The following is a 23,988-nucleotide window of genomic DNA, read 5'->3' as shown; positions in this document are numbered from 1 at the left end:
CTCTGTGTCACCTACGACAGCGAATTATCACTGCAGTAAGGTAAATTTACTCTTCCTCCAAATCTTTATCGACAAAAATGTAATTTAAGACTTCATCCCTTGTAAAAAAACTTTCTCTAAACTCAGTTTCAGTCGATCCAAAACACCAAGCGAACATGTCCGAGCAGCATACAGCCTGTTTGAGTGTCTCTCTTGATGCTTTGGTTCCTGGAATCAAACAATATTAACATTACAGGATGTATATTTGTATGTCCTGTTCGATTCCAGTTGAGAAAAACACTCATCTTGAAAACTAAAAACATTCACTACTCAACACCCTCAGCGGTGGAGGACGTCAGCGTAAACCAGCAGTTTGAATCAAAGTCTGAATAAAGTACCTCCAGATTGTAGCCAGTCCTATTTTTCACATAAAATCGTGTTCAGGTACAGTATCTGATTTCTGCTCTTCAACTGAAGGAGAGGCCTTGTTGTCATGACGACACAGTGATAGACTCATTTATATCGTCTGAATAGTGCTGGGATCAACAAAAACCGCTTCATACACAGTTCGATACAACAACAGCTGAAAATATGAAACCCATCCGCTGGATTCTCAATAACAATTTAACAAACATGTGTGTGTGTGTGTTTGTTAATGTTGCTTGTTTTTCTGTTTGTTTGTTTGTTGTGTGTGTGTGTGTGATGATTCAGAGTAGAAAGTGTGTGATTCTTGTGCATTAGGGCTGAAATGGACAGGAACGCAGGGTAATATGTCCAGAGAGCGAGACCAAAACCAGACACGGAGACAGCAGCTGAAGGTAAGTGTGTTTATTTACAAAGTGGTGACTATGTACAGTGCGAGCGTCGTGGTAGGATCTGGAAGGCAAGAGGAACAGGGTGAGTCTCGGGTACCAATCCTGCTATCAGCTGAGCACTGCATGAATAACTTATTTGTGGTTCTTTGGTCTAACAGGTCCAAGTGGTGTCCAGCGGCGAGGAGAAGGAGGCGTTCAGGTGATCCAGGATTCGACTAGCCAGTAATTCCATCCAGGTGAGTATCCAGGTGTCCAAGGTAAGTATCCGTGAGTCCACAGTTCCGTGACGTGGCCAGGTATCTAAAACAAGGTGCATAGAAAAACGTAATCAATACTTTGTCAAGACTTGGTTAGAAACGGTGGCTGCGAATCTAACCCAGGAGATTCGATGCTCCAGCGAAGGTCTGGTCTCAACTGGAGGCTTAAGTACTGGCAGTCCTCATTATCCTGAATCTGGATCACCTGTGGAAGTAGAAACTGGAGGAGCCGCCCCAAGGTGGGGCTAAAACTCCAGATCCCTACAGAAATCTTTGAGTTTGCAGATAGAAGGACTGTCTGCTCTTTCACATCTACTCAGAGCTCTCCTTGCTACTTATAGTGTGTTCGTGTAGGTGTGTGTGTGAGTGTGTGTGTATGACAGTAACATCTGATAGCAGCATAAAAACAGACTAATGGTGTATGCATAATGGACTGTGGCTAGATAGTCAGATCAGCACAGGATAATGCATCCATGCTACAAACACACACACAAGGACACACACATCGCTTTCATTGTTGCCTCATTACACAACTACACACTTTTACTGTACACGCTGTGTTCATGTAAGTATTAAAAAATGATATCTGGTGATATTCCCCGGCTTCCTTCACAGTTTTCAATTTAAAATTTCACACTTATCCAAACTCAATTTTTCATCTTTTTTATTAGGTTTTGGGGCTGTTTTTTATGTCTAAGTGCAAACATTTCTTGGAAATTCTGTATCATTACCAGAAATGTTTGGACAGTGGCCAGTTTCTACATATTCTTCCATATACCAGGAAAAAAAACCAACAGATTGTAGAAAAGGATAGATAGAAGGCAATGATTAGCAAATGTCATAAACTCATATTTTTTATTCACAATGAAACATGGTCAACGTATCAAATGCAACCGTAAACGCAGGCTGGTTATCAATTAACCGGGCAGGAGGGGGGAGGACGGCCGGAGGGCTCAATGGACTGTCCACAACTGGCTTGATCTGAGATACGTGAAATTATGGGTGGATATGCATTGAGGCTGGCAGAGTCAAACGAACTGATGTGGGGTTTATGATCTTCTCGATAGGGAATGGCCCGATGAAACGAGATGCCAGTTTTCTGGTGGTGCCTCTCAATGGAATATCCTTAGTGGATAACCAAACCCTATCGCCCACCTTGTAACTGGGTGCTGAGGAGCGGTGACGGTCAGCATACCTCTTATTCTGTTCGCAGGTTCTCTGCAAGGCTCTTCTGGCCTGCCTCCACATGCTTCTGCATTTCCGCAGATGAGCCTGCACAGAGGGAACAGTTAGTTCGACTTCGAAACTGGGAAACAGAGGAGGGTTATAACCCAACGATGCCTCAAATGGTGATATTCCGGTGGCTGACGAGATGTGTGTGTTGTGGACGTATTCAATCCAGACCAGTCTCTTGCTCCAAGTTGAGGGATTATCGCCGGCTAAACACCTTAGGGCCACCTCGAGCTCCTGATTGCAGCGCTCAGACTGACCATTGGACTGAGGATGGTACCCAGACGTGAGACTCACCCTGGCTCCCAGTCCTCTGCAAAAGTTTTGCCACACCTGAGAGGTGAACTGTGGCCCTCTGTCAGACACAATGTCAATAGGTATCCCATGTAGCCGAAATACATGCTGCGTAACAATTTCGGCGGTTTCGAGGGCGGTGGGTAACTTTGCGAGAGGGATGAAATGTGCGGATTTGGAGAATCTGTCCACTATGGTGAGTATTACAGTGTGCCCCTGGGAGGGAGGTAGTCCCGTGACAAAGTCTAGGGCGATGTGTGACCATGGGCAGTTAGGAATGGTTAAGGGTTGTAACAACCCGGCTGGGGGCTGGTTACTACCCTTACAATGGGCACATGTAGGACAGACGGAAACAAACTCCTTGACGTCTGACAACAAACTAGGCCACCAGAAATAACGACTCGTCAGCTGGGTCATGCGATGGATACCTGGATGGCAAGTGAACTGTTGGGAGTGTAGCCAATCAAGAACTCGGGGTCTCACAGTCGTCGGGACGTATGTCTTTCCAGGAGGACCCCCTCCAGGGTCAGGTTCTCTCTGTTGGGCCTCCTGGATCTCCCTCTCGATATCCCAGGTTAGAGCGCCTACAATTAACGAGGGTGGAATAATGGGTTCCTCCTCTTCAGAGGAATCCGGACTAGCCCACAGCCTAGACAATGCATCTGGCTTCACATTTTTTGAACCTGGCCTAAACGTAATTGTGAAGTTGAACCTCCTGAAAAACAGGGACCACCTAGCCTGTCGGGGGTTCAACCTCTTAGCTGTCTGTAAATAGGCCAGGTTCTTATGATCCGTCCAGATGATGAATGGCAGTTCGCAACCCTCTAACCAATGTCTCCACTCTTCTAGCGCCAACTTAATGGCTAGAAGTTCCCGGTTGCCCACGTCATAATTTTTTTCCGCTGGCGTAAGGCGGCGGGAGAAGTAGGCACAAGGGTGGACCTTACTGTCCTCGGAGGACCTCTGAGACAGGATGGCCCCAACACCTGAGTCAGACGCGTCCACCTCCAGGATGAACTGAAGTTCGGGGTTCGGATGACGTAGAATGGGGGCTGAAACGAAACGAGATTTAAGTTCGTCGAATGCGGACTGGGCTTCAGTTGACCAAACAAAAGGCTGTTTGGTGGAAGTTAACTGTGTGAGAGGAGCGGCAACCCTACTGTAGTCCTGAACAAATCGTCTGTAAAAATTTGCGAAGCCTAAAAACCTTTGTAATTGTCTGCGATCAGAAGGGATGGGCCAGTCGGCAACAGCCCTGATCTTCTCTGGGTCGGTCCGATAGTGGCCTTGTCCAAAGATGAAGCCCAGGAAACTGACGGTGGTGACGCTGAATTTGCACTTCTCTGCCTTCACAAATAACTGGTTCTGGTATAGTCGTTGGAGGACTGCTCGCACTTGAGCCCGGTGTTGTGTTGGATCCTGGGAATAGATTAGAATGTCATCCAAATATACAACGACGGAAATGTTCAAAAAGTCACGTAGCACATCATTTATAAGGGACTGAAAAACTGCAGGTGCGTTAGTGAGACCGAAAGGCATGACCAGGTATTCGAAGTGTCCGAGAGGGGTCTTGAACGCAGTTTTCCATTCGTCCCCCTCCCGGATCCATACCAAATGGTAAGCGTTGCGGAGGTCCAGTTTAGTGAAGATCTTAGCAGCATGAAGTTGTTGGTGAACGGAGTCAATTAACGGGAAAGGATACTTGTTTTTAATTGTAATGTGGTTTAATCCCTGGTAGTCAATACAAGGACGCAGGCTCTTGTCCTTCTTCTCGACGAAGAAAAATCCTGCGCCTAGTGGAGAGGTGGATGGCCGTATGATACCAGAAGCAAGTGAATCTTCTATGTAGGTCTTCATTGAGTCGCGTTCAGGACCCGAGAGGTTAAACAACCGACTCGATGTAAAGGTTCTCCTGGTCGCAACTCAATAGCACAATCGTAAGGTCTGTGAGGTGGTAGAGACAGGGGCCGGGCTTTACTGAAGACTGCAGCTAAATCGTGATATTCCGTAGGTACCTTGGTGAGATCAGTCTGTGTCTCTGAAGTGTCCTTAGTGTTTGGGATGGGTAAGGCAGACTGAAGGCAATGTTGTAAACAAAAAGGGCTCCATGAGTCAATCCTTTTCGCTGACCAATTTATGACTGGATTGTGTCGTTGCAACCATGGAAAACCTAGTATTAACTGTGAGGATGGGGCAGAAAACACCAAAAATTCAGCCGTCTCTCTATGATTTCCTGACGTGATTAACTGTAATTGGGGAACCTTGAACCCAATACGGGTGATGACCTGACCAGAAATATCCATAACTGGAAGGGGTGTTGATAACTGTACTGTCTCTAACTGCAATTGTTCGACTAGATCGTCGGAAATGAGGTTTTGTTCGGCACCGGAATCAACTAACGCGTGTATAGGGATCTTAATCTGATGATTGGTAACAGTGGCGTGGACGAAAAGTCGTGAGCCGAGGGGTCGTGAAAAACTACCCACTAGTACCCCCCGGACACCTAGTGAGTCTGGCCTTTTAAATATGGACACTTAGCCCTGAAGTGATTCTTCTCTCCACAATAGAAGCATTCCCTACATTCTAACCGACTAAGTCTCTCCTCCGGGGTAAGTCTCGCTCTCCCCACCTGCATGGGTTCGCTTTCAAACTCCTTAGTTTCTGACTCGATTTCGGCTCTTAAGTTGCTCTGCTCCGACTTACACGGCCAACAAGTTCTCTCGCGTTGTCTCTCTCTTAAACCATTATCTAAACGGATGGACAAGGTTATTAAATCGTCTAAGGAGCGTGGTTCGTCCCAACCAACTAACTGATCCTTAATTTGCTCCTGTAGTGCGTGAATGAACACCCCCTTTAGTGCGGACTCATTCCACCTGGAGGTTGCAGCTAAAGTGCGAAAATCGATAGCGAATTGAGCCACCGAACGCTGTCCTTGCCTCAAGTTCCACAACTTTTGCGTGATCTCGGTTTCATTAAATCGGGTGCCAAAAGTCTGCTCAAACTCCTCAATGAACTGGTCAAACGCTGTTAATCGGATAGCACGAAAGCTATATTTAGCCTCGGCCCACTTCAAGGCTCTGTCTCGTAGCAGCCCAATGATGTAAGAGATTTTAGATGCATCGTCGATGAAAAACTGAGGTGAACGAGCAAAAACCAGCGAACATTGCAGCAGAAAACCAGCACACTTACCAATTTCGCCAGCGAAACGCTCGGGGGTTGGAGACGATACCTCGCGGAAGTGTCCAGAAGTGTGTACCGGAAGAGACGAGGCAGAGGGAGCGGAAACGGAAATGGATTCAGTGGCTTGTGGAATTAACGACGAAAGTTTCTGGTGAATATTTTGAGCGAGGATTGTTAATTGGTCAAGACAACCGGTTTCTGACTGTTGTTTTTCGCAAAGTGTATTTATCATAGATTCATGTTGGGCTAACAAAGAAGCTGCTTCGGAATTTTCGATTCGGGGAGAGGAGTCCGCCATCTTCGCGGTAAATCTTTTGCCCACGTAAACAATCCGTAGCTTCAACCTACGTTTAACAAACGAAAATGGAAATCTGTTATTTAGAAATAAATAATTCCCCTTAACCTGACGGTTCTGGTTTTGACCCACTCTGGACATTTTGGTTGGCTGGAGCATTCTGACAGGAACGCAGGGTAATATGTCCAGAGAGCGAGACCAAAACCAGACACGGAGACAGCAGCTGAAGGTAAGTGTGTTTATTTACAAAGTGGTGACTATGTACAGTGCGAGCGTCGTGGTAGGATCTGGAAGGCAAGAGGAACAGGGTGAGTCTCGGGTACCAATCCTGCTATCAGCTGAGCACTGCATGAATAACTTATTTGTGGTTCTTTGGTCTAACAGGTCCAAGTGGTGTCCAGCGGCGAGGAGAAGGAGGCGTTCAGGTGATCCAGGATTCGACTAGCCAGTAATTCCATCCAGGTGAGTATCCAGGTGTCCAAGGTAAGTATCCGTGAGTCCACAGTTCCGTGACGTGGCCAGGTATCTAAAACAAGGTGCATAGAAAAACGTAATCAATACTTTGTCAAGACTTGGTTAGAAACGGTGGCTGCGAATCTAACCCAGGAGATTCGATGCTCCAGCGAAGGTCTGGTCTCAACTGGAGGCTTAAGTACTGGCAGTCCTCATTATCCTGAATCTGGATCACCTGTGGAAGTAGAAACTGGAGGAGCCGCCCCAAGGTGGGGCTAAAACTCCAGATCCCTACAGAAATCTTTGAGTTTGCAGATAGAAGGACTGTCTGCTCTTTCACATCTACTCAGAGCTCTCCTTGCTACTTATAGTGTGTTCGTGTAGGTGTGTGTGTGAGTGTGTGTGTATGACAGTAACATCTGATAGCAGCATAAAAACAGACTAATGGTGTATGCATAATGGACTGTGGCTAGATAGTCAGATCAGCACAGGATAATGCATCCATGCTACAAACACACACACAAGGACACACACATCGCTTTCATTGTTGCCTCATTACACAACTACACACTTTTACTGTACACGCTGTGTTCATGTAAGTATTAAAAAATGATATCTGGTGATATTCCCCGGCTTCCTTCACAGTTTTCAATTTAAAATTTCACACTTATCCAAACTCAATTTTTCATCTTTTTTATTAGGTTTTGGGGCTGTTTTTTATGTCTAAGTGCAAACATTTCTTGGAAATTCTGTATCATTACCAGAAATGTTTGGACAGTGGCCAGTTTCTACATATTCTTCCATATACCAGGAAAAAAAACCAACAGATTGTAGAAAAGGATAGATAGAAGGCAATGATTAGCAAATGTCATAAACTCATATTTTTTATTCACAATGAAACATGGTCAACGTATCAAATGCTTAACATTAAAATTTAATTTTTAGAAAATTTAAGGTAATTTGAAATTTTATGGCAACAACATATCTACAAAAAAATACAGACCCCAAGTGACCCGAAGTTACAAGGTTTTCCCTACCTCTGTATGGCAGCATATGTTGTTCTAAAACTTCTAAAACTATATATTTTTCTGCTTTGATAGTCCCTTTTCATGTGTGTAAGCTGCCCATTTAATAGACACTAATGCACCTCCATACCATCAGAGAGGCAGACTTTTGAACTGTACGCTGATAACAGGCTGATGGTCCAGAGAAGACAGCAGAGTTTCTGGATGGTTCCCATCTATCTTCTTCTCCTCCTGACAGAGCTTTAAGCAGCATTAGTGGACGGTACAGTGAGCTGTGTTTACAGACAGTGATCTGTGGAAGTGTTCCTGAGTCCATGCAGTGATGTCCAGAACAGAACCAGACCTGTTTTTAATGCAGGGGCCCCTGAGGGCCCGAAGATCACAGGGAGCCAATATTGACTTTCAGCCTTTTGACCTTTGAGCTCAGAGATTTCTCCAGATTTTTGAAACCTTTTAATGATATTATGAACTGTAGATGAAGGGATATTCAAAGTCTTCCCAAGCTTTTATTGAAGAACATTATCCTGAAATTGTTCCATTATTTTTGACACAATTTTTCTCAGACTGGTGACCCTCTGCCCATCTTTACTTCTCAAAGATTCAGCATCACTAAAATGTTTTTTATCCCCACTCCTCTTACTGACTTGCTGCCAGTTCACCTAATTAGTTACAAAATGCTCCTCCAGCTGCTTCTTATCCATACTGCTTACTTTTTCAGCCTTCTCTTATGAGATGTGTTGTTGCCAGTTACCTTATTATTTCTGCAAAATTGTATGTATTTTTTAGTTTAAACATTTCATATGTTTGCTATAATTCATTTAGAATAAAATATGGGTTTACAAGATTTGTAAATAATTGTATTCTGTTTTTATTTACATTTTACACTTCATCCCAACTATTTTGGACTTTGGGGGTTGTATTTTTGAAAAAGGTTAGAAAACGTAATTGTAAAAGTCTGTAAACTCAAATGTTTTCCCACACTTTAATTCCCCTTTTTCGGACCTTTCAAGATTATGCACGAATCCTGCATTTCTTCGATTTTAATTAAGAAATTCTTCAAAACACCACAGCTCACTGCAGGATTCACGCACACAAACCGCTCACACAACTAATTGCAACACAGAAAATGTCGCCGCTGTGACCCTGAAGTCCTTCCAGCTAGAAGGAAGTAATTACATTGATTAATTGCACGTGTTGGGGATTGATCAGTGCAGCAGCTTCTCTGTTGTTTGGTGCACAGCTGGTTCCAGTGGAGCGACACACGCTCTGCGATGGAAATGTAGAGCTCAAGGCTTGATCGGAGGAGAGCTGTGATCCGTTTCAGCCTCCATGAAGAGTTTGCATGCATGGTACGTGTGTGTGAGAGAACACACAAGTGACTACTGGGGTGTGGAACCGTCTGCATTCCAAAGGCAAATGCACAAAAATGCACAGACAAAATAACTAGATTTCTATCTGTGCATAAACACATGTTTTACAGGGTCGAATGTAGGCCGGCTTCCACCAAGCTTATTGGTAAAAACACCACACTGGCCCTGCAGAACACAAGACCTGACACACACTCACACAGTCACACACACACACACTCAGACAGAGTGTCAGCTTTTACCGCCCCCTGCAAACAGCTGTCACCTATCAGCACAGGGGGCCCCGCAGGACCAGAGCCGGTCTGCCCTCACCTTTTGTTTGATTTAGTCAGATTATTCCAGCAGGGAGGGAAACTGTCTTATTATTATTCTAGTGAATAAGAGGGGGCTTTTCTGTGGGCTGGGCTCCTCTTCACTGAATGCCACTCTTGAAAATGAAAACTGTATCCTCTCTGCTTGGTCCTCAGCGTCATTGTTTTGCAGCATGCATGTAGGATGTAAATGGCACTATTTAAATGTGATGTCATCAAGGTGGGAGCCAGAGGGGACAATGGCATTTTTTTGCTTGTTTGTTTGTTGAGTTCTAATGATATTTCTGTCATGTAGTTCTCCAGGTTTCTGTAATTGTGTAATAACTATATTTACGCTTATAGGTAAACATAAAAAAATTAGTTTTCATGTTTTTCTTTTAGTGAAACTCTTCCATAAAACATTCTAGGGGCCCATTTCTCTGATTTGAGAAGTTAATGAGTTGTTTTCAGCACCTTCAAGTAAAAGAGTGGGGTAAATGTTAGCGTCCTTGGTTGGTGATGTCATCGGTGCCACGGCCAGCTGTGGCAGGCCGCTGTAGGACACTGAGGAGGTTACTGTCAGTGGTTATGAGCAGAATGGAAGCAGAAGAAGTAGCAAGTTTTGTTAACAAGAATACTGGTTTGAAAACACTTTTTTGTTTGGTCTGGAGTGATACCTTTGGGAACTCAAGCCCCACATTTCACAAGGGGAACCCCCAGACTTTACAGTGACGTCACACAGTCTTTAAGGAGATTCCCATCACTTCAGCAGCCAGCAGAGAAAAACGGTCAGTTTCTAAGCAACCAAATAGTATTAGGATTAAAAGACTTTTCATTTCTTCATTAATCTCATTTGTAGCAAAAATCAATCATGGCCTGTGAGTATTACGACTCATTTTGCAGAATGGGTCACATTTATATTTACACTGCGACTGTGCACGGCGCCTGGCTCGATCACTTTCTCCTTATTAGAGCTCTGGGTGTTGAGAATCTTCCAATAACCAAACAATAGTGTCACTACTGTTGTTCGTCAAGAGCAAATTTCACTGTAAAACACAAAATGATCTCATAAATTTTAGGTCTACATACCTCTAACACACGTGGGCCTTTGTGCTTGCCGCAGATTCTCTGTCTTTTCTGTGTCTGGTTCTCTGTGGCGACGACCTCTCTATATGCCTTCTTTTTGTAATTAAAAATAGTCCATGAAGCCAGTGGACTATAATATTGAAGGGTTGTACTTCAGCTGGTCACTTGGAGCTTAACCAAACCCATCTAAGTTTCTTGTCCTTCGGGAAGCTGGAGATAAAACAGTTGTTGTACTTTTGAGTCGTTTTTCACAATTAATTGCAACAAACTGACCCATTTCACCCTCAGATGAGCCATATTCACGTACTTGTTTGCGATCCTGTTTGGCACTGTCGACGTCACACATTTGAGTGACCATAGAACATACAGAGTGATGTTTTTGATCTCTTATTATTAGTTTCAAACTAAGATGTGAGAGTTTGAAAGCTCACACCTTTTATGACCTTCTTTTAATTAATATTAGATTCAAAACATTTTTCATTTCACTTTTAAGTCTCAAAGATGAACTGAATGTTTGAGTTTGTTGTGATATTTGGCCTTTCTCTCAGCCAGACCGTTCGGCTGAGAGGGGTGTTCAAGAACATAAACAACTTGTTAACAGGAAAAAAAAAACACTAATTCCTGGCATCCATCTAGGACTTGTTCATAGTAAAACCCCCTGCTGGGAAACACTCAGAACAGCCACTGGTGGGTGGTCTTATTCTACAGCACCGCAGCTCTGTTTGAGTTCATCTACCGCCCCCTGGTGTACAAATAAAACACTGCACCCATCATTTCATTGCTGCATCTAAAACAGATCCCCAATTTCTGTTTGCTCCACTGATGACAGTTTGTGTGACCGCCATGTGGACGTAATATTAAAAGAGACTACCTTGTGAACATTAAACAAATGGCTTTAAATATTAAAAACCAGATGAGCAGCGTTTTACTTAAGTTCACGTTTTGACAAGTGGAAAAGCATGAAGGGTACAGATAAGCTGAACAATGATGCTTCTCTTCAAATGTGAGCCATCATAAACCGGAACAGTCAAATCTAATCATGCAAATAATAATTTCCTGATATGGTCTGTTAATATGTGCTCTGGGAAAATCACCTACAAGCTTCAGCTGCAACTAATAAAGTGATGCACATAACTTGCTTTAAAATGAATGTAATTTTAAATTAATCTAAAGTACTTGGTTTTAAAAACATTACAAAAGTAAACTACTATTAAAATAATAATAAAACCAATAATCAGGAGAATGTTTTAATAGTTCAAATTAAATGTCCTCTAAGTAACTTTCAACATGTTAGTATAAAGAAGTACAACTTTTTTTTTTGGGGGGGGGGGATGGAAGTACAATACATCCATGATTGTTTTTTGTACCAGAGATTTAACTGGACCATTCCAGGACCTTAAACTGGTTCTCCTTAAACCTCTGAAGTGTCGCTTTAGCTGTGCTTTTAGTGCAGAGGTGTCCAATCCTGGTCCTGGAGGGCCACTATCCTGCAGGTTTTAGTTGTTTCCCTGCTCTTCAGCAGGTCTTCAAGTTCTGCAGAAGCCTGTTAATCACTCAGTCATTCAGATCAGGTGTGTCACAGCAGAGAAACATCTAAAACCTGCAGACTAGTGGCCCTCCAGGATTGGACACCACTGGTTAAGGGGCATTGTCCTGCTGAGAGTAAAAAGACAGGTCTAGTAGGTGGTCTCACATAACAGCGTGCACAAACTCAAATCTCTGGAAGACTCAAACAGGTTTCCCTCAACTTTCCCTATATTTTGCACCATCCATCTTTACTTGAACACTAACCAGTCCTCCAGTTCTGGTGGACGACCAGCTTCCCCACACCACAGATGCTTTAATGAGAAGCTCAGAAAGTAATCACTGGGTGCACGTCTACAACTGATTAAGCTGCAAGGTCTGACACAACGAAGCCACCAAAGCAAAAACAAAAAAGGCTACAATGCAGTCAGTTTCACAGACACTGAGCTCAGATTTGGTGCTGTCGGAGCCGAGAGTCTTCAACACAGATCCTGTGAGATTTTGCAATATTGGATGAGATCATGTAAAATGTCACTGCCAAGGTTCGATCACGACTTTACCTCTGTTCCTTCTCATCAGAAAATGATCTTAGTCAAACTCTGGCATTAATGGTGGCGGGCCTTTGATTACAGTCATATTTCTAGAATATAATTTGAGTACAAAATAATACAAAACAATCTCAGATTTTGCGCTAAAAAAAAATCAATCAGTAAAAAAAGGAAAGATACAGAATCATTCATGTAGACACACATTCTTCCTTTGATTTCTTTATTTGAATAAGGCTCTTCAAATCACAATTAAGTCAAGATTGTCCATTGCTAGGTTTGATTGGAAAACATCTTAAAACCCTCAATTGTTATTTGCACACACAGAAAAAAAAAGAATTGAAACATCCTATTTTTATGCATAGAAAAGCTGTCGTTTTTATACCAACTTTATATAAATGATTTACATCGACACGGGATTTACAGAGGCTGCTTCTGACGCCGAGTGCAGCTGCATGTTATCTGAAGAAAGCATCATTGGTTCACATGAGAGGTAAAATCTACATTATTACACAGGTTTATTTTTAAAACTGGAATGTCTAAATGGGTTAAGACATATTCTACTCTTTCACCATCCACGCTGTAAATGATATTTCTTCATAATTCAGCACAAATAATTTATTTAACTGTAGTACATATGAAGAAATCTCAACAACAACAAAAAAAAACCTTAGTGGCTAAAAGAATTGGGTAAAAAGAAACTCATTGAAGGCACATGCTGCTGCAGATCGACCTGTTTCCCACCGGTTGTTTCTCTTTGCTCCAAGTGCCACAGCGTCGCTCTGAGCTACATTTTTCTACTTTAATATCTGTAATATTTCTCTTTGCTTAGAGGTGAGACAGTTCAGAAGAAACGTATCTGAAAAGTTGAACTCCTCACAGCTCCCGTAAACTCTGCGAACGAGTCAAACGAGAGACGATGAGGGCGGATTGCCGCGGGTTGCTTCGAAAGTCCGTAAAACGTCTAAATCTTCTGCTGTTCCCGGTAAAGCCCTTTGATTTGCTTGCTTGTTCGTTTTATTTGAGAAACTCTTCGATCTGAGACGGAACAGCCCGCTGTAGTGATGTTAGAACGTAATGAAATGGACGAGGAAGACCACACTAGAGTGCACTTGTGTTTAAGATCTGCTGTGAGAAATTGAAAACTTAGAAGATTAAAGTCTTAAATTTTAAAAGCAGCTTGTTTAAAAAGGGGCCCGTCCAGCCTGGGATTCATCCAGTTTGCCCTAAAGGGGTCTGACTGGTCAAAACGGCTGCAGTGAAAGTGAACCACAACAGGTTTTGGGTCTCAAAACTGCCCCAGAATCAGTTTGTTAGGTGCAGGCTGGATAAGATGATCCCTGCTGACAGTCTGAAACCACAGCGATGAGGATTTTAAACCATCTGTGCAGCCTGACGAGTCACACACAAACAGAGCAGACTTCAGTTCAGTCATTTAGAGCTGTTAAATTGACCCCCCTGGTTTCACAGAGCCGCAGTGCTGGGAGTCTCAGCGGCGTGTGTGGACCACCTGAGGAAGACTGAGAGTACGTAGAGACCTGTTTCGGGTGGCGGTGGTCACAGGGTGTCCGTGCGGGCGAAGCAACCGTCACACACTCTGACAGGGTGGTCCCACCCCCTGGAGGGCACAGGTTTGATGTGTGTGGAACAGGGCCCACACACCCCCTGCCCGCAGGCCCTGCAGTGGTGCTTGGACATGGCTGCTGTGAAGGTTTTGGAGCACTGATGGCACTGGGTGATGTTCTGGTCCGGAACCCAGTAATCTGGTCGAGCCACGTCCTTCACGAAACCTGAGGGGTGAACAGATGGACGAGTAAATAAGTTAGAGATTATTTGGTTTTTAATGTTTGATTGTACCTCCTGAGAAAGAAGTGTTCATTAACTCGAGATATTTTAGGTGACTTTTACAAAGTGGGGCTCTGTGGAGAGGTTATGAACAATTAATACCTTACCTGCTGCAGATACTGTAGCTCTAAAAAACAACCTCAGTTGGAGAAACAGTTCAATGACGGGACTGACGAACTAACTACGATCTCAAAAATGTCATAGTGGTTCTCATGAACGCTCTTAAAAACTTTTACACGGATGTCAGTTTCACATTAAGTTTACATGTTCTCCCTGTGCTCATGTGGGTTTACTCCGGGTACTCCGGTTTCCTCCCACAGACCAAAAACATGCATGTTAGGTAACTGAGTGAGAGCATGAACGGTTGTTTGTCTCGTTGGTCTCTATGTGTCTCTGTGATGGACTTCCAACCTGTCCAGGATGTCCCCCGCCTCTTGAACAGTGACTGCTGGAGGTAGGGTAAAGAAAATGGATGGACGGATGGATGATCACAAGCTAATTCCAACCATTATTTATGATGTTGAAAACTGGGTACAACTAAGACAGCATCATATTGTTTCAGTCAGACTTTTCTGTTTGGATTATTATGGGTGGAGCTTCTTGCTGGCATTTAAACTCTAAAATGAACTTGTAAACTGCTCCGGAGCAGGTTACGAGTTCAACCTCAGGGTGATCTAACCAGGCTCAAAGCGATCCTGCTTCATGGTACCAAAACCTCTGACTTTCAGTTCAACACAGCCAGTTAATCACCTAATTTCGCTTCATATTCCAGCCCTTTGTAAACAACCAGTCAAGGTTTCTGCTCTGACAGCTCAACCAGACCTGCTTCTCTGTTTTTATAGATTTCCTAGTAACACCTTTTCTTCTTTGGCTGGTTCACTCTTTAGATCCAATTCTGCTTTATTTTATTAGGTTAAAAAAATCTGTTTAGTCACAGTTTTTGTCATAAGAGACAAAAATATATTGACTTATCTTACAGTCATTTTACACCATCACTGTGACGAGTGAATGCCAGCAGATATGCTCAAACTGCACACTAAAACCAAAAGGCCCACAGTTTCTGCATGTTTATTTAGATATATCTACTGAAATCAGTTGTGTGCTTCCTATGAGCATCGTCTTGAACAATGTGTAATGGTGCAGCTGCACTCACAGAGTGGGTAGTCCACAGCCGTAGTCACCATGTCGAGTGTAGACTGGGCCACCTCCGTCACTCTGCGAGCAATCAGACCATGTGGCTCCACCTTACACGCTACAGAAAGAGCCAAGATTGTGTGTGAGAGGCAACGAAGTTCAGATGCAAATAGTAAAACATGCCAAATGTGACAGAGAAAATAACTCTTTGTTCTAGTTTAACTCCAGATTTAAGGCCTGTGGTTCAGCGGCAGCCTTCGGTGACGGACTGCGTGTGTCGTACCCTGGTTGTTGGTGTCAGGCGGCGCCCCGTGGCGATAGCAGGCCTGACACACCCTGACTGGACCGCTGCCCCAGCCCCGTTCTGGGACGGGCATCCTGTGGCTGGAGCAGGGGTGGCAGAAACCTTCGCCACATGATCTGCAGTGATGTTTCCTCTCTGCCTCCTCAAACACCTTCTGACATCCATGACAGGCCTGAGGGTCAGCAGGAAGAGGAGGAGGAGGAGCAAACAATGAGAAAACTGAAAATGCCTGGACTTGCTGCAGTCACTACAGCTCCTGTGCTTTAGCTCTGCATACTCACAGTGATCTCTGCGTTGGGTCTCCAGTAAGGAGGCGCCACCTGGTCAGTGAGCCAGGCTGTGACGGCTTTAGTGGGGCCGGTGCTGTACTCAGACACCGACTGAATCACAAAGCTCATCCCGTCCAGGACCCTCTGAGCAGCGTTCTGGTGGCTGGTCAGGAAGGCGTCAGACTGAGACAAGAGACAGAGACCAAAACAATAAGTTCAACATTTCCTTCACGTTCCACTTTTATTCTGCAGAAAAGCTTCACGTTTTTGTTACAAACTGAAATCAGACGACAGTTTGTATCATTTCCATCGCTAATAAAACTCTGGAGTTAAATGAAAACATGAAGTTATTTCAATACATTCAGATAAACAACAAATTCACAATTATTCAGTTTCTTGTGGGATTCCTCAAGGCTCCGCCCTGGAACCAGTGTTATTTCAGTTGCACATAAATGATATTTGCAAAGTCAACAATTACAATTTATACTGTTTTCAGATGATACAAATATCTTTGCTGTAAAAAAAACATTTACTCAGCTTTAGAATATATTCAAAGATGAGCTAAATACAATAAAAATTTAGTTTTAATAAGTGTTTTTAGTTTAATAAATTGACCATAAGTCCAAGTAAAACAAAACTTGTACATTTTGCCAATCTTTCAATTAACTCAACATCTACATAGGAGCTAAAATATTAAGAATGTCTGAAATTAAATTTCTTGGAGTTAATTATATTCATTTTGCTAGAAATCACATAAATATATAAAGTTAAAGTCAATAGCATTAATGTATAAAGTGAGAGATGTATCAACTCAGGCTTCATTAAATACACTATATTATTTTTTGTACTTCCATACATAACTTCTAATAAACATAAAAACTACACAAATTCAACTTTTATGCTTCAAAAAAGAGCCATAAAAAATTGTTAATAAAACTACTTGCATAAAACCAGCAAATTAACTTCATTTTTTATTAAATACAACAAAGTTTCAGGACTTAGTAGACTTTCAAACATCTCAAATTATGAACAGTGTAAAAATAATAATTGACCTTTAACCATCTAAAAATTGTTTGGAAAAAAAAAAAAAAAAAAGAGTATTTTTGACTTTAGAGGACAATTAATGCTCCAATAGTCTCCTGTGAGGATTAATGTCAAACGACAGAGTGACAGCTGCAGGTGTGAATTTACAGAATCAGTGATTAAATGAAAAAAACATCAAACATGTTTTTATAATTAGAGTCATGAATAAGTACGAATCTGTACGAGTGTGGAAGATGAAAGGTAGGGGCTGGAGTTACTCACATCCTCCCAGACATGTTTGACCTCCGAACGCACCACGATGCTTTCAGGGTCCTGGTTGCCCATCCAGTACTGCCTGCTGCGGTAGATCACACCACAGCTGGCACACTCCAACACGTATCTGAAGCAGAGAGACAGGAGCGACACAGACAGTGGTTGAAGACTTAACTGTCTGAAAGGCGTTTTAAAACGGGTGTGTGAGCGTTTACTGACCCCGACCAGGCGTATTTGGCCAGTCCAAACCACGGGTTGTCAGTGGAAGCTGACGTTTTCGGCACAACGATCACCTCTCTGCCTCCTTCGTAACACCGCTGCAGATAAAGCCAAAGTTCAACGGGAGGCATGTCGACACGCTAAGTCCACAGAGCTGAGCGCGATGACGCCGGCTCACCTTGCAGATGAGGACCTTGTTGTTGTACTGATGTGCAAACTGACAGAGTCCATCTGCCATGTGGGGGATTCTGTCTCTTAGGTGGTTCATTCCGTTTTTACAGCGGATGCTGACACAAAAACAGCAGCGAGAAAGAAACAACAAACACTTTTCATTCAGGTGGCTGAGCAGCTGCTGACAAAGTGAATAATGCATATCGCCCGCCACCTTTCACACTCAACTTTTAAACTAACGTCATCTTATGATGAGAAATAATGAAGTTACAGCCAGTTTGGTCAAACCTAAAATAGCGTGATCCCACTCAGAGTATGTGTTAAAGACTCTCAGCTACTACCACATCAGAGTTTAGATCAATGTCTCTAAACCTGACTGAGTTAGAGCCATTTTTGTCCTGGCTATGATTGATCAGCTGTGGCGGCCATCTTGAACTGCACTGACTTCAGCTGTAGACGTACATCCAGTGATTACTGCTTGAAGGTGTCATTAAAATCCATCCAGCAGTATAATAGATATTTTGTTAACAGACAAACAGGGTTGACTCCAAGAGTTGATGCCAAAACCTTTAACAGTATCTTAATCAGTTCGCCCTCGGAGTATATGTTGGGGATGACTCTCAGCTCTCAGCTACTACCACACCAAGTTTTATCTCAGTATCTAAAACACTGAGTGCCTTACAGCACTTTCTGTGTTCGCAGAGTATGACTAGGTGAAGCAGCCATCTTGAACTGGGTTGACTTCCAAAGTTAATCAGTTGTTGCTGTTCCTCAAACGATTACAGTCTGAGAGTTGCAACAGAAATCTGTCCACTGGTTCATAAGATATTTTGCTAACAGACACAAACGCAGGCGAAAGCACCTGCCTTTTAGCAGCAGGCGATAACAATCAGCACAGCATAAATATTGGAGGCAGATAAAATAAAGAGAGTTGCTCAAACACATTCCTGCTCTAGAGATCTTTTAAAATAAAACAAGTACGTAAAGAAAAATGTCTTTAAATCGGACCAAACAGCAGAGCAGAGCTTTTCAACATAAAAGCTGGGCTTCTCCTGAGAGAATCATAAAACCATGAGATCATCAGGAAAAGATTACCAATTATCCCAGTAAAATAAGAGTGAGTGAAGGTGAAACGGTGACTTTTTTTCTAAGATTTAACTAAAAAGAAAATCAAAATGCTCCTTTAATGCCCCGGTGTAGAAAACTGCTCTGACTTACTTGCAGCTGAGGCAGACAGAGGAGCAGGTGAAGTACTCATCTGGGAAGAAGGAGTACAGCGTCATCTTGTCGTCTGATAGCTCCCCGCAGAAACGCTCGCTCAGAGCCTGGGAGAGATAAAAACGGAAGCTTAAAGAGCGCGAACATAAAACCAGACGAGGGGCTAAAAGCCAGACGAGGGGAGGAACACCCAGAAGACTAATTAAAACAAAAAGGCTCGCTCCTTTTCATTCATCCGTTAACGCGCCGCGAGTCGCACTCACTTCCAGAGCGCGAAATACGATGCCCGGCTGGCGGGGGGAGCGCGTGTGAGTGTTCTTCACTTGCTGCCTGACGGCCTCCAGAAGGCGGCTGTAGTCTGTGGGGGGGGCGATGGTCTGAGTGCCGACGTACTGGACCGAGCTGAAGGCCTCCGTCCCCAAACACAGGTCATGGAAACGCTTCTGGAGCAGCGTGTCCGCATGGCCCGCCACCTTCGAGTCTACACCAGAGAGGAAAAAAAAAAAAGACAGTAAATTAAAAAAAAAAGCATTCCTTGAAAAATGTGTATTGCCCAGCGCCTTTCATGCCACAGTTTTAGACTTAGGCTGTCTTATGGTGAGAAATTTGAAGCCGTTTTGGTCAAACCTCAAAAATAACGTCACGCATGATCTCGTGTGATACTGCGAGACGTCGTGCTCTGAATGTGTGTCGTGAACGATTCCGGTCCCGATTCTGATTCCTCGTTTAGATTCCGGTTCCAAACGATTCTCGATTCGGATTCTTTTAAGAGGCAATATAAGCTGTAACCTTTCTGTTGCACTCTTCAATTTGTCACACCAACAGCTTTCCCCAGGAGCAGCACATCGCGGAGTCTGGTCAACAGCCTGGCTAACGTTAGCTGGGTGTTTCCATTTGAGCTGAGCCACCGTTTTACGCCGAGCACAACTTGTTAGCTGCCTCAGTGTTGGTATAAGACGTATTTTATTGTTCGACTTCCCTGACTCAAGACTGCAGTGCGGTGCGAGGCTGAGGCCATCATCTCCGGCTCCCAGCCTCCAAACAGAAGCTGGAGCTCCATGTTCAAAAACCACCTACTTATTTTGACTCAGACTAAAACTGACTAAACCTAACACTAAACACACCACACTACACCCCAACCATAACATCCAAACATGCTAAATATTACAAATCTCATTATTCACTCCAGCAATCATTGCTTTTTTTTTTTTTTTGACGCCGCCAGAATTCCTGGAGATTTTTGGCGCTTGACTAATAACTTTGGGCCTCCGTTATAATGGAGAAGGGTGTGTGTTTTATCGTTCGGTGTGGTTGGGGGTGAGATCGGATGGAGGATGGGAGTTTTTTTTCCTCGAGACTCTCCGTCTTCGCTCGCCGCCTCTCGCTCTAACGTGCTTCAAATATGATGATGATTTTCAGGAAAGAAAAAAAAAAGTGGTGTGAATTGTTTATCATAACTCTGGTTTTCCTTGGACTATCCACACAATTTAAAAACTGGTGTAAAGCTTGAAGTCTGGACTTCCGACACAAATTAAAACTATGTCTCAGAAAGACACTGTTCATGTGACAAGGACACGCCACTGCACACCGTCTACGGTTGCGCACACACTTCCTGCAGATTCTTTTCGTTGTTGTCCTGTGGCTTCTTCCTCTGAGTATCAAAACTAGGAATCAAAATTTAAAAATTCTCAAGACTTGATGCCCAACCCTAGTCGTGAATGACTCTCAGCTACTATAACAACAATATTTTAGCTCAGTATCTGTAAAATTTAATGAAATATAGCCAATCTGTCTGGGTTTTTTTAAGGTTAGAAGGCAGAGGCAGCCATCTTGAATCAGGTTGACTCCTAAAGTTAATCAGTTGTTCATCTAACTACTAAATATGTCTAACGGGTAGTGAGATAATTTAGTAACATACTGCCACATAAACACACATTCACAAACATGGGCAAAAACAATATTGACTGTATATGCCTTTTGTTAGTGGGCAATAATTAAAAAAAAAAAAAAGAAGAATTGACAAAATAAAAAATCTACAAGTACAATGCTAGAAATAAAATGAAGCTTTATGGATGTATTTTCACACAGGTCACTGGGAGCCTCTCTCCTACCGTGGCCCAGCAGCTGAGTGTGTGTCGTCTCCTGGAAGACGATGACGGAGGGCCCGAGGCAGGACAGAGGCACATCCAGACCACAGCGGCTGGACAGGGCCTTCAGCTCCCGGGTGAAGTGCTTCAGGTACGCCCTCGACGCGCTGCTCAGGAACTGGAACATGTCGTTGTGGAGCCGCTCGGCCCGAGTGCGATAGACGACGATATCAGACACTGCCAGAATCTGACGAGAATAGGAGAGAAAATGTCTGTGGGCTCAAGACCAAAGTAGCACCTATGGCTGCTTCAGAGAAAACAACAGAAAGCATGAAAAACTGACAGGATTTCAGGATTTTTACCTATTAGATTAACATGTAAACCTTTGTAGAAAATATATCAAATAAAGTATTTTTTATGAACAGGCATTGTAAATGCAAACAGTTGACAAAATGTTACAACTACTGTGACACAATATCAAGACTAAAATTTATTTCAGAACAAAGATGATTGTAAAAATTGACTAAGCTTAGCGAACAGCAGAAAGAAAACACAGTAATGAAACTGAACTGCTGCTCAAGGTCTACAAATGAGTTTGCAGAGTAAATAAATCCAGTTTTCACCGAGAAGAGAAAAATGAACAACCACGTCTTACCTCAGGCAGAAACAGATTAGGTTATTGATCGAAAGCAACAAAACCAACCTGCCGGCACTAAACGTACCTTCAACAGCAGACGCATTCTCTGGTTCTGATTGGCTGCTGCTCCCAGCAGACCTTCTGTATCCAGGGCGATCAGGCTGAGAGAGGGATTATAGGCTGCCCACACTCCCACCGTGCAGGAGCTGGGAGACTTGGAGGTATAGAACACGCTCTCGCCGTCAAACAGGATGTGGTTCAGCGTGTGGGACTTGCCATCTCCGGTGTTGCCAAAGATGGAGAGGACCTTGACCCCTGCGACGTCTGCACAGCCAAGTCTCTCCAAAAAGTCCGCCTCATCGTGGACCTGGAGAGCAGACAGTAGGTCAGGCAGAGAACTGCGTCTGTGCGGCCGATGATTTGCCTGGCCATATTATCGTGATATTTTTGGCTCCTGTGATTAGATTTGGGTCTGTAAGCAGGATATTTCTAGCTACCAGGAACCCAGACACCCAACAGAAAGAAGAACTGGTTTTGAGCTATGCTTGGATTTCACCACGTTTTGTTCCAGAAATCACAGCTAAATTCTTCAGCAATGAGCCTTGTTTTGAGAACAATAAACACACAAATAAGTGGATAAGCCGCCTTCACTTCATCTGTAACAACAATACAAGGTGGTGCCTCCTGTGTCAGCTGAGACTATGACTCATCAGGGACTTTTCCTGATGACAACCCAAAATAATAAAGCTCTGCCTCCTCCAAATGCAGTTTATGCCACTCTTCGGTGAAGCACTATAAGGCATTAAATAAAATCAACATATTGCAGGGCCCTAAAGATGGTATAAGCTGTTTTTATTTTCTTCTAAAAGCTATATTTCAAAGCGAAATACCCTCACTTGTTTAGTACCGTGTTCTGAAACCTATACTAAAGCTCCATGCCTGATTATTAGTAGCTACTGTCAGTTTTGTGGCCTCCAGAGAGAGTTTTATTTCCCCCCATTAGCTTTGCAGCTAACTGCTAGCAGGCATTAGCTCGGTTAAACAACTTCACCTGCAGGTTTTCCTGTTCGTCCACCAGCAGAAAGCTACGGGCGTCCTCCGCGCGCTCCTCCGGCTTCGCTGGGCCGACAGTCACACTCTCCATCTCCATCATCAGAATTTCTGACATCGTGTTTTAGCGTTTAAAGCATTTTTGTGACAGGAGGAAGCGAAACGAAAGTTCAACATGACTCTTGTCAATCACAACAACAACGCGCGTGCCGCTGACGCTGCGGGAGGAGCCAAGGAGCACGTACAGCTGTGACGTCAGGTCGTTTTGTTTATGTCGGTGAGCGGTGCATTAGCACCACCGTGTGGGCAAAAGGTAGTATGACAGGGTACGTTTTACCATTCATGAAAACACTTAATCACGTTACTTTTTTAAAAAAAAATATTTTGCTTAATTGCGCAAACAATATAATGCAACTCTGTATATTTGTAAGCAGTAGGTATACAATCAGTTATCAGTTAATATTAAATGTATTTTTATAGCTTTAAAAGCAACTAAAATGGTCAAAATGCTTTACAATCAATCCATAGAAATCAATATAATTTGGTAGGACCATTAAAATACAAAAATACATTAAATAGGAGTAAAATAATATCAGGTAGATTGAAAACACAGCAACATACACAAGATCTATTCAATCTATCTTATACTCTGCTCCAGGTTTTAAGCAGAGATTTGAATATTTCCACATTGTAAAGCAGTATTCCACAGATTTGGGGACTTTGAACATCTAGAAGAAACTGGTTGGCTGACCCCAGTGGTCCTATAGGTGTGTTGATGTCTCAGTCTTCTGTGTGATTAAAAAAAAAAATCGTATCACAATTAAAGCAGTACATGCAAAATCAAAGTTTCCTTTTAGCTGTCAGAGTGTTTTACTGGAGCAGTGCAGCCATGTTGGAGCTGCCTGCTAATGTTCATTAAATATTTGTTAGCACAGATCTATAAATATCACATGTCACTGAATGGCTTCAGAGAGGCGCCACTGCTGCTAACATGACGTGGAGAAAGAAACTCCAGCTTCACTGCGTGCTGGATGAGCTCTAGCTGTCTTTAACACTCATATATATACTTCCTTCCTTCCTTCCTTCCTTCCTTCCTTCCTTCCTTCCTTCCTTCCTCCCTTGCTGTAAAGCAGCTCCAGCAACAGGCTAGAATATGAGACGAGGCAACGGAGGAAACAATGGAGCGCTAGCAGTTGAAGAGAGGGTCCTATTCTTTGTGAGGGTTCAACAATCGGAGACAAATGTCTGAAAGAATCAATTATAGACCCACTCCCAAGCCATCAATCCTGATTAATTAATAATTTAAGCTCTGAGTCTGGCTTCATCTGATAGATAACATACCATAAAGTGCAGGTAGGTCCATATGCCAACACTTACACTGTAAAATGGGTGGTTGTTTGTTTGTTATCCAAGCATTT

At 43.2% G+C, this 23,988-nt stretch overlaps 1 protein-coding gene across 1 annotated transcript; it reads right to left on the bottom strand.

The window, feature by feature from the left end:
• Positions 1 to 12,546: 12,546 nt before the first annotated feature.
• On the bottom strand, positions 12,547 to 22,786 carry si:ch211-11n16.2 (zinc finger FYVE domain-containing protein 1). Its single transcript, XM_017435350.3, has 12 exons — positions 22,572 to 22,786; positions 21,606 to 21,887; positions 20,908 to 21,130; positions 19,060 to 19,277; positions 18,797 to 18,903; positions 17,586 to 17,694; positions 17,408 to 17,505; positions 17,198 to 17,315; positions 15,905 to 16,075; positions 15,603 to 15,795; positions 15,339 to 15,437; positions 12,547 to 14,130 (listed from the first exon to the last, which is right to left on the bottom strand). The coding sequence occupies exons 1-12, from the start codon at positions 22,686 to 22,688 to the stop codon at positions 13,898 to 13,900; spliced, it is 1,968 nt and encodes a 655-aa protein (XP_017290839.1). The 5' UTR covers positions 22,689 to 22,786; the 3' UTR covers positions 12,547 to 13,897.
• Positions 22,787 to 23,988: the final 1,202 nt, after the last annotated feature.

This window comes from Kryptolebias marmoratus, linkage group LG2, assembly GCF_001649575.2.
Source record: "Kryptolebias marmoratus isolate JLee-2015 linkage group LG2, ASM164957v2, whole genome shotgun sequence".
Lineage (NCBI taxonomy): Eukaryota > Metazoa > Chordata > Actinopteri > Cyprinodontiformes > Rivulidae > Kryptolebias > Kryptolebias marmoratus.
Note: the sequence above shows the minus strand (reverse complement) of the source record. Positions and strands in the feature narration are given on the sequence as shown.

What these genes read in the sequence shown, in the direction of transcription:
- si:ch211-11n16.2 (XM_017435350.3), bottom strand. Translation starts at nt 22,688, where the DNA reads ATGTCAGAAATTCTGATGATGGAGATGGAGAGTGTGACTGTCGGCCCA. An exon ending in TCTGTCTGCCTCAGCTGCAA is followed by an intron (nt 17,695 to 18,796) that starts GTAAGTCAGAGC and finishes TTTTTGTGTCAG; the next exon opens with CATCCGCTGTAAAAACGGAA. An exon ending in GACCCAACGCAGAGATCACT is followed by an intron (nt 15,796 to 15,904) that starts GTGAGTATGCAG and finishes GCTGACCCTCAG; the next exon opens with GCCTGTCATGGATGTCAGAA.